Genomic DNA, 10,555 nt, shown 5'->3' on the forward strand with positions numbered 1-10,555 from the left:
CCGGCCACTGGTGAGACCAGCCGAAGGACAGGAGGGCAACGGCCTGGATGTGGGGACTTGGGGAAAGGCACAAGGGCCTTAGAAATGTTCTAGGGTCAAAAAAGAGACTTGGCACCGCTTCAGAATTTGTCTTATCACAAAATAGGAATGAATCCTTAGTTAATTTAAGACTCCTCTATTCAACTGGAATTTTACCAATCGTATTTCTGAACTCCCAGCAGGAGCCCTAGATACTGCAATTGGACGGAAATCTTGCGTACGGGTAGTTCAACAGTTCCTGCGGGAGATACAGAGGGACACCACAAGGGAACAGGGGAGAAGTGCCTGAAAAAGAGGGTTGCGTGAGGAGCACGTACAGTGTTGGTCTTACATCGTGATGCCTTTTGCAGAAACTCCTCAGCTCTTAAAATCTCCACGTGCTTACACCCTTGGCCCGCTCTGTATCTCTGTGCCTGCAATGCCCATAGACATTTCAGAGTCTGTGAGAGATGCATATAATAGACTTTTGAAGATGGTGCCGGGCACCACAACCGAATACGAGAGGGGAATCGGCATTAACTAGGAATATTTATGTCATATCGGGGGGTGCCTGGGGGTACCCCAACATCTTGTGCAAGACAACAGGCAGCAGACACCCTCGTGCACTTTCAAAATCTGTTCTGCAACTTTCTTCATAGAAAAGGACAATATTTTGCGAGTCTCAAATGGTACATAGTTACTGTCATTTTAATATTATTTTTATTTAGTAGATGAGGAGGTAAAATTATGAGAAATTCAGAGAGTAAATTGTTCATTGTCCTATCAGGGCTTGACGAAAAGCTGGTACCCCCATTTCATTCTGGGAGGGTTTAGAATCCCATTTATTTCCTTGGATCCTGAACGGATCTCACTCTCTATGGAACAGGTTAAAATCCAGCTACGTGCAGCCCTGGGGTTTGTTTTGTTGTATATTTAACATGCACAGACCTCAGTCCTTCAAACAGATATTTTGATGCATTTCCTCCTTAGTCTCTGCCGTGTTATTTCTGGGAGGATTTGAAAGCATTTAAGATAACACACAGAGGTATTTTCCATTACTAGTATCTAAAATTCTGTGAGTACATTTTAAAACCAAGCACTGCTTGGTTTTACATTTCCATAATAGAATTTGCTATGAGCAATATAGTTTCACTTATTCATCCCAGTATTCTTTACATCAGGAGTTGTAGCTATGTAGGAGACTGGAGCACATGGGATGACCCCAGTTTGGCAGCTGGATCTCAGTCCTTAAGCCAGAAAATGTTTTGCAACATTCCATCCAGCTCCATTAATACTGCATTTTTACTGTCTCCTTTTAAGTGTCTTATACCTTTTAAATTCAGGTGCTTCCAGTCTTTCCATGCTGCAGGAAAACAAGCAGAAATGCTTCTCGTTGCTAGAATTTGGCACAAGATACTTAGGTCTGGAAAGGATTTATACAAATGTACGTACACGCACGCGTACACGCACCCGTACACACACATTTATATAAACAACACGATTTTTTTAAGCTGTTTTTTTTAAGTTATAGGAGTACAGAAACACACAGAAAAGTTTGAGGCTTTGGACGCTTTCTACCTATATATGAAACAAACATGCTTTTGGTCTTGAAGCTAAATTTTTGCAGGCCTTGCTCTATATTGTGCCATATCTTTTTAGAAGGTTTTGAAACGCCGAAGTTTGCAAAGCAGCTACTGTACATGCTGCAAAACTGCTGTTTATAGAATCTGTATGCATTTTTACTTAGGAGTATGTGCCTTTTATGTGTATTTTTAAAAACTGCTTTCAATGCATGCCTTTCAGAATTTATGTTTTCAATAGCACTGAAAACCTCTGACGGATAGCGTGAATTTAAAGTGAGACTATAAAGACATGTCTATAAGATGTACTCAATTGTAATGAACCAGCAATAATGGACAATTGAAAACAAATCTGTTTATGTGTTTAACAAATTCACCGATAATTCACATTTTAAATTTTTTTTTTCCCCTCATTTTTTGCATGCAGCAGAACAGAGATAGTAGTGATTTTTCATTCCTTTTAACATAAAACTTACTGGAAATGAAAAAGGAGTTGTAGGTATTGGGACAGAAGAAGCAAGTTAATGACAGTTTATCAGAGTTAATTTTCAGTTATATCCCTGATTTTTTTTTTTTTTAGTGGATTTAATCTCAGTCCTTAATGTTATTTTAAGAGTTTTTCTATGGTTTACTGCATGCACAAAGAAATGAAAAACTACTTTTGGTCCATGAGGTCATTTTGCTTGGCATTTCACATTTAATACTACTTGCTAATTATTATAATGTTCCTTGCTCATAGACCTCCTTTACAGGCTCTACAGTTGATTTATGCAAATGTACCAATCAGTGTCATTCAGTGATTTCGAAAGGATGTAACAGAATTGATCATTCAAACCAGTATTTGCAAATACCTTTTTAAAAGAGGAAATATAAACATACAAATAATTAAAAAGATACTTTTCATTTGGCATGCCAGTGATACATTGTATTAACAGCTTTATTTCTTTAGCTAGCCAAATTATAGTCATAATTTGCTGTCTGGTACCCACAAACCTTATATCTTTTATAGTGTTTCGTTTAATGGTCTCTCTTGTACTCTACAGGGTTTAGTTTGATGGAGGAAATAATTATAATTTTAACTGGTCTGTTCCATCGAGATTTAAGTGGACTGTATTGTACAGCTTTCTTTGTACATTACAATGCAGTTTATAGTGATACAAAGTACATTAAAACACTTTACAGAGTTGAGGACAGCTACTGTCCTACAAGCAGAAAGTGGAGGAAAGGCTATGTGGAGATGGGGGGAAGAAAAAAGGAAACAGACCTGACATTTTAAAAGCCATAAAGAGGCAGGTGAGGGTCCTTGCAGGCTGGTTATTGTGAGGGGAAAAAAGAAGATGCAGAAATGGAGGGGAAGGCAAGTAGGATTTGTACCAGTACAATACATGCCAGGGTATGTTATTTTAATTGCTGCACTCGCATGAACTGCAAACAATGTTGGTCACAGAGCAATAGGTTTACACGCCTTTTCCTCTTGTTGCCTTAAGCTTTAAGTTGCAATGAAAACGATGGTGACCACCTGGATAGAGACCAGCAATACCCCAGCAATCAAAAAACAAAGCGTATGAGGACATCATTCAAACACCACCAGTTGCGGACAATGAAGTCATACTTTGCTATTAACCACAATCCTGATGCCAAGGACTTGAAACAGCTAGCTCAGAAAACCGGCCTGACCAAAAGAGTTCTTCAGGTAAGAAGAGCAGTCTTTTGTCTTGAAAAGTAACTAAACCATCAATTTTATATTTAAAAGGCCATGGATTTTGCCGATTTTCAAGCTTTTCCTAATCGTTCATACCTTCTGTGAGACTTCAGTTAAATCCTAGAAAGGATGAGAAAAGTTATTTCTTTTCAGTTTCCCAAAAGCAGATCACTTGGGTTCTGATTTTTAATGACAGTTGTGAAGGTTTGGGGCCCTGCTTGTTTTCCTGTAGTTAGTTAATTCTAGTGCATGTTTTAGCTTCCAATCTGCTGTAGGAAAAAGCAAATTATTTTAGTTGTGTGTTCACTGTAAATTGAGAGCCTTTAATTTAGAAATTACTGTGAATGTTTAGCTTTGTAAGAAATCAATTAGCAGTTTGAATTTATTTTATCAGGACAAGGAGTACATCTTTTCTTTCATAATCAAAGTGGATATAAATTTAATTTTTCAAAGATTAATTTTAATTCATAGTTAAGTAACTTAGAATGAAAGGGGACTACATTTTAAAAGTACTTTTTCTCTGAAAGCTGGATTTTTCTTGCTTCATGAATATACACTCCATTTGAACTCTTATGGGAAGCAAAGGTGAGAATATTAGTTGATCCAGCTCCATTTCAATTTATAGTTCTGATTGAAGAAGACAATTTTAATGAGCACTTATCCAAATAACTATACATAGAGATAAGTTTGGGCATATAGAAGCCATGGCATTCCAGGATCCATTGCTGAATTTTTTTAACGGGTCTTAATTGTAGAAAAATGGTTTGTGAGCTTCAGAGAGACAGGCAGGGCTCAGAGACAGACTTCTGGGAAAGCACTGTGGTCAGCTCTTGCAATTTCATAGGCAAGTGGAGGGCAGTAGACAAAAAATATAGAGAAAAGCTGAATTCACTGGAGAGATTCTGGACCTTACAGTGTTAATACCTAACAGAAGAAGGAATAAAGGTTTTGTAGGCTTCCCAGTAAAAACTACTAATGAAAAACTGTATGCAATTACTTCTCTTGGCTACGTCCTCTGTAGCTGGATTTTTTGTTTTGTTTTGTTTTTATGAGGCTGATTTGTGGTGGTGGAACAGATTCCTCCGATATAAGCAGTGCACATCCTAATGCTTGACGTAGTGTCTCTCATAGCAGCTCTCCTTTATCCATGCACACAGGCGAAATAATTTACTGCGTTTGTCTATCCTTATTTTGACACTTCTCCTTTGTTTTACTCTCAGAGCTTAGAGACTTCAGTAATATCTATTCTGTCCATTACAGTGCACTCACACCTGAATTATCTGAGAAATTTCACATAGTGCATTAAGAAATGAGATCAATGTCTAGAAAGTGTCTTTCTCTTGGTCATCTTTCTGTTCTCTCTCCTCACTCCAGACCAACTTTGACTTCTGTCTCTCTCTCCTCTTTTCACCTGATGGGTCTTTCCTTCCATCTTTTTTCCAAGTTACTGTCTCTGTTTCCTCTTTAAAAAAATGTATTTCCTTGTCTCCAAAATCAGACTCCACGTCTCTGTTACACTTCAGTTCCTCTTTCAGTTTCCTCATTGCCTCTGTTTCCATAACCCATCTTGCAGTTTTAAGGTGCTTAGTGGTTGCTCTTTTTTTGTGGCAGATCCTTACAATTCCACTAAACTTTTTTTATCGTTTTGGTAATTGGTGTTTCACTTCTTTTACTTTCACAGTTAAATACTCCTTTATGTCTGGGCTCCTTTAGCTGAAGAGTGGTGGAAGGTAATAGTTGGTGGTGAGGATTGCACCCAGAGGATGATGCTGTTGGAGGCAATTCAAGAAAATGGCTCGGAGCGATACTTTGTCTAGTATCACTTGAGTTTTCCCATCTGTTACGAGCACTCTCTACTCCATACTCTTGGACTTCTTGTTTGAAAATTATTTTGGGCCATAAAAAACAAACTTGTTTTTTTTAATTTTAGAACCTTTATGCCCAGTTGGTTTATCTCTAACCTGTGAAAGGCCATTTTTCAAACACTGAAGTTCACCTATATGAGTTTCAGGGTTGCTCCTTGCTGGGGAAAACTCATCATGATGTTGGTTACCGAGATAGTGTCACTTGTTAATTCTTTTGAGCCAGAAAGGTTGGCATTCCGTCCGTGTCATTTATTGAACAGGAAGTAATTCACTGACACTATTGATCTAAGCATCATTAGTATTAGTCTGTCTTACATACCGAAGGCGCATGGACTCCCAGATGTACGTGCACACTTGCCAGTAGTAAGAAAACTTCCGCATTCCCTATGTTGTTATTAGGCGTGTTTGTAAGCTGTTGTATTTTCTGTATGTTCAGATCTCAATTCAGCTGGTGAAGGATTGTGCCTCTCTTTATATACTTAATAGAATATATTTTAATAGAAAATGCAAGGTAGCAGATTAGGAGAAACAGATTCTCTTGATCTGAAACCAGTGTACTTCCTAAACACATGTAGTAGAGTTCCTAGGGATTTAGGAAACAGCTATAGTGCCCTTACTATATAGACAGTCCCACATCACCACATGTAACGAGAGTACTTTGTAGATGAGCGGAGAATTTGACCATATTCTTAATGATCTGTGATACAGGATTTGGAAGACCTGACTTCTGTCTTTGCTTTATAAACAATTAGTCATCAGCTACACATGTCCAGATGTGGAATGGCATGGAAACGTAACATACTGCTTCATAAATTACATTTCCTTCAGTGGCTTTGTAATGCAGACTATTTTCTGTAAGTAGCCACATTAGAATCACAGTAAGCCTATTTATATTTTTAACTCCTGTTTTTGTTTATTTTCATTTCAATTTAGCTTTATATTTGCAATTGAATTCATACACCTCTTGTTCTGCAACTGGGGAACACAAGCCCATTAGTGTAAGCTATCATTCATAATTAAAGTGACCAGCTGATTGTGAGCTGACTAACTGGCATAAATATTCCTCTTTGGGGAGCTGATCTTTCTTTTTGTGAGTTTAGAAAGGGAAGGTGGGAGTAGATAGCCTTAGGAAGATACGGTTTGCTAGCTATAGGTATGTACCTCTTCTCTCCCCAGGAGTCAGGAATATGACTACCCATGGCAAAAGCAGTTTAGGAACATCAAGCGTTATTTTTCAGTAAGTGTCTTGTACACTGCTTATTCTTCCGTGAATCACTCCCCAATAAAGTTGCTATGAAAACCCTACAAAGATTACCGCATGCATTTGGACTTTGCTAATTCAGGTTCCAGTAGCCAACAAGCACGATCGTTTTCACAGTCAATCACACGTGGGTACCCGGCGCTGCCTTTGGGTGAAGATTTGCTTTAGGCTAGCATACTGCAGACTCTTTACTGAGCCTCCATTCATAAAATATCCCATAGTTCCCCTTGAACTGTGTGTTTACTAATTACAACAGAGTAATCAGAATGTGTGCGCAGTGAGTGAATGTAGTTTGCTTTGTGGTGCAACATCCTTTGTATTTTTGTTTCTCCACTTGATTAGTCGCTAAAATTCAGTAAACCTAAACGTCTCCAGGTAGCTGTGTGAACAAGCAAAATTGTGTTTAAAAATTTGTTTCTAGCACAAGCTATTCATACAACTAATACATAACAGTGCAACAATGGAGATGTTACAAACAAGAAAATAAACTTATCTAAGGTGATTAGACGATCTCGTTCACTGCAGTATCCAAATCCTTTACGGTACTTAGCATATTTCTTTTCAATACTTCCCTATCATATGGAGGTGTTATTTTATTCCTATTTTAATTGACGGGGACAAAGAGTTAGCTGCACAGATCACCGAAGAGATAGTATAGTATTTTAACCGCAGTAAATATTATTCTGCCTAGCTGCTGAGTTGCCCAGCGACAGGCGTCCAGCCCCGCTAACCAGAATGTAGTAGCATCAGTGGTGGGTCTCACAGCTGCTTTTACTTTTCAGAGGGAGCTTTGGTCCATGTTTTCCCCTTTGATTTGAAATAGCTCAGCCTTATAATGATACAGTTGGACAGAAAAACACTAAATACTTCCAGTGATTTTGTTTATTCCTCAGCACTGAAGACCAGATTCCTCATTGTGTAATTGATGTGAGAGAAGTCCTTCTGGAACAATTCTTTCGGTTATGGATGTTTGGGTTATTATTTCTTCACTTCGCTGCAATACCGTTACAGGTGCAGGGCCTGAATTGCCAGTGTGAGCCCACGGCTCACAGCTGCCATTGTGCACGGGCAGCCCTGCCCGGCCGGCTCTTACACGCTGCTTTGCACGGCCATACGGAACGACACCGGGCAGTATAGAAGCAGGCCTACATCCCTACAACTCGGAAAACAGTAGTTTTAATTCTTTCACTACTCTTCAGCGGGAAGTCTTTGCTGAATACTGTCGTATCTTAAGTGCGTACCAGAGCATCACTATTGCGATAATTATGTTGTCCCTTTCTATCATAAGACAAGGTATTTTTGAAATTTCAGTTAACAAATATTTAGATATCTTTTCAGTAATAATACAAATATTTATTATTGGACAATTTTAAAGAGCTTTATAACCATTAGCTGATTAACCTTGACAATATCTTTGTGAGGAAGGAAGTGAAAATAGTCATATAATCTCTATTTTTTAATAACACTTACAATAGGATGAAATATTTTCTATGTCTAACCTGAATTACCACTATTAAAGAGCAAATGAACCATGTTATATGTGCAGCTCCTGAAAGCAGCACGACTGGTCATTGATAAGGGCATCTGAGCACAGGTTTTCATATTTAATGGAAGATAAAGGGGAATACATAAACACCGATAATCTTGCCCACTTTTCTTTGCATACTACGTGTTTCAAATGACAAACAGAAAAAATACTGTAGAGTCTCTCACCCTCTTAAGGTTAGGGGGCACTTGGATGTTTAGGAACAAAACAGTTATGGTGCCTTCTATAGTTTTACACACTTCAAACAAGAAAAGTGTTTTGTGAATAGGAATGAAAATGTTACTTATATTTGGAACTACTGCGTATATAAAGATGTATATTTTTAATGAACATAAGTATGAAATTATGCAGAAGTATGTGTATATGCAACTGGACTAGTGGTCTTGTCTGTTCTGTTTTATCATGTTACTATGGTACACACACACATCAATAGCGGCAGTCTCTAAACTTCCATTTCACCTTCATCTATATTATCTTTTTTACAATTGCTAGAAGGTATATTAAAAAATCAAAACCAAATTACTTTGTGGGACAAATATAAATTACCTCTAACTGAAAGGTAAAAAGTCCCATAGATGTTCAAATTGCTGGTTTTTACCATTCCTAACAAGTTGGCCCTTGAGACTTTGCGGCTTTAACGACCAGAACAAACTGATTTGGTTCACCTGCATCCCCTGCACCCAAGCCCCCCCGCCTTGCTCAGAACCCCGCGCACACACTTCCGCACCTCCCTTCTCGCGTGGCTCTGAACGAACAGTCATAGGAGAGGACACTGGTTGTAAATGCGTCAGGCAAAAATGTCACATTTGGTTTTCCCTCATTTTTACCACATCGCTGGCCTTTAAAGGGTTTATCACTATAATGGACTACGTTATAAAATCATGAGTATATTTCTATCTGTGCTAGTTTAGGACACTTTTGTTTTCTTGTCGTATATGAAACTGATAAATAGCCTTTACACGAAGTGTTTTAACAAAGGGAATGCCAACATAAACTCTTTAAAAATACTGAGCTTTCAGAAACAAGGACCTGTAGGGATGTGATTTATGCACGGCCCACGAATGCAGCTCCTAAGGCCACTGCTAGAATTTGTGCCTGAGGATTATTTCCTCGTGGCATTCCCTGGAGAGAGTGTGAGAGAGAGTGTGCACCTTAAAAACCCTTGGTTGGGGAGAAAGCTTTCCAGAGGAAGAGAAAGAGTGCTCAGTAGGGGGAATGTGGGGCTGGAGCATCCATAGATGAGAAGAAAACCAGTCAGAGGAAAACCAGCTGAGACACGTTCATCACTTCTAACTGCCGCTGGCAGGCTGAGAGTGCAAAGAGAACACCCTACAGGACTGCTGGTGTTTACGTATCGCTTCTCTGCCAGCGGTCTGGCTTAAAGCGGGCCCTATGGCGGGGCCATGCTGTTTGAGAGTTAGAGGTCAGAATTTCCGTACGGGTTGGTGTGGCCTCGTGAGCTCCACGCACGCCGTTTCCCCGTATAGGCCACAGAGTAGAAATCTGACGGAGACACTGTATGGCTGTGCAGGTCCTTTCACTCGCTCGGTTCCTTTCTCCAACAGATACGGAGATGATGAGGCTCGGTGCATCTGGCATGGAAAGACTCGGTCCTATTCCTTATAGCAGGTCAACGTGAGGACAGCAGGATCAAGATTGAGTCCATTGTAAAGAACAAAACAATGACAGAGGCCTTCTGATAAATAAGCACAGTGAAATTTCATCTAGTTTGTAGCAGTAAAAATGCCTGGTATCAGCATATATCAGTTTGAACAAAGGGTATTTAACGACATTTTCAAATTTAGTCAAATTACTATGCTGTACCTAGGTTTCATGCAAGTTTCACAAATACATTTTATTTTATCTATTGAAAATATGTTGGAAAATATTTTATCTTTAAAGAAATCCTGCAGACAGTGGAAAGCATTGTTAATTTGGACTTAAACACTGAAATTTAACTGAGAAAGATGAAGTCACAGCTTTTGTCCTTCACTCATAGATAATAATCAAATAATGCAAGAAGTAGCAATCTTGGAAAATTTTCTGTATGTGGATGTAATTTCTACTGAAATGACAGTTTTGAATGCAATGTGGGTCTTTAATACCATTCAAGCCTCTTTTCCCAACACCATCCCAGTACTGAAGGCATTTGAAAAAGGAGACTGGCATAGGTGAAGGGGGCTGAAGCATTTGAGAAAGAAGATTAAGAGAAGAGTAGGAAAGAGGGACAGTCATTTTAGAAAAGTGAGAGCATTGCAGACACTGAGGCGTGAGAAGGCTCCTGGGAGAGCTCTCAGGGCCCGCAGAAAGGCAGGGTGCTGTCGTCTGTGTCGCCTGCTGCTTACGATGGGAGATGGACTTGAGATATGAGGGTGCCAAAACTCGTTATTTTATATTCGTCAGATGCTTGATGTCTGCCTCATCCAGACAAATACTTCTGGAATTGAGGGCAATTGAGGATTCATGCAGGCTGTGAAATTTCTAAGCATCTTCATACGCAGCCTGCACAGAAAGACTCTCCTCCTCCATCCGTAGTCCACTCCTGTCCCAAGCAGACTGTTCATACAGGATTGCAGGAGAGGG

General features: G+C 39.2%; 1 protein-coding gene across 1 annotated transcript in view; it reads left to right on the forward strand.

Annotated features, from left to right (window-relative positions):
- Positions 1-3,089: 3,089 nt before the first annotated feature.
- The window catches only part of LOC104167313 (LIM/homeobox protein Lhx2), an 8,468-nt gene continuing 1,002 nt past the window's right edge, over positions 3,090-10,555 (forward strand). Inside the window, exon 1 of the mRNA XM_009707539.1 lies at positions 3,090-3,291. Within this exon, the coding sequence (XP_009705841.1) occupies positions 3,163-3,291 (129 nt within the window). The 5' untranslated portion in view covers positions 3,090-3,162. The remainder of the gene's footprint in view (positions 3,292-10,555) is intronic.

The sequence above is a fragment of the Cariama cristata genome, unplaced genomic scaffold (genome assembly GCF_000690535.1).
Source record: "Cariama cristata isolate BGI_N322 unplaced genomic scaffold, ASM69053v1 scaffold16719, whole genome shotgun sequence".
NCBI lineage: Eukaryota > Metazoa > Chordata > Aves > Cariamiformes > Cariamidae > Cariama > Cariama cristata.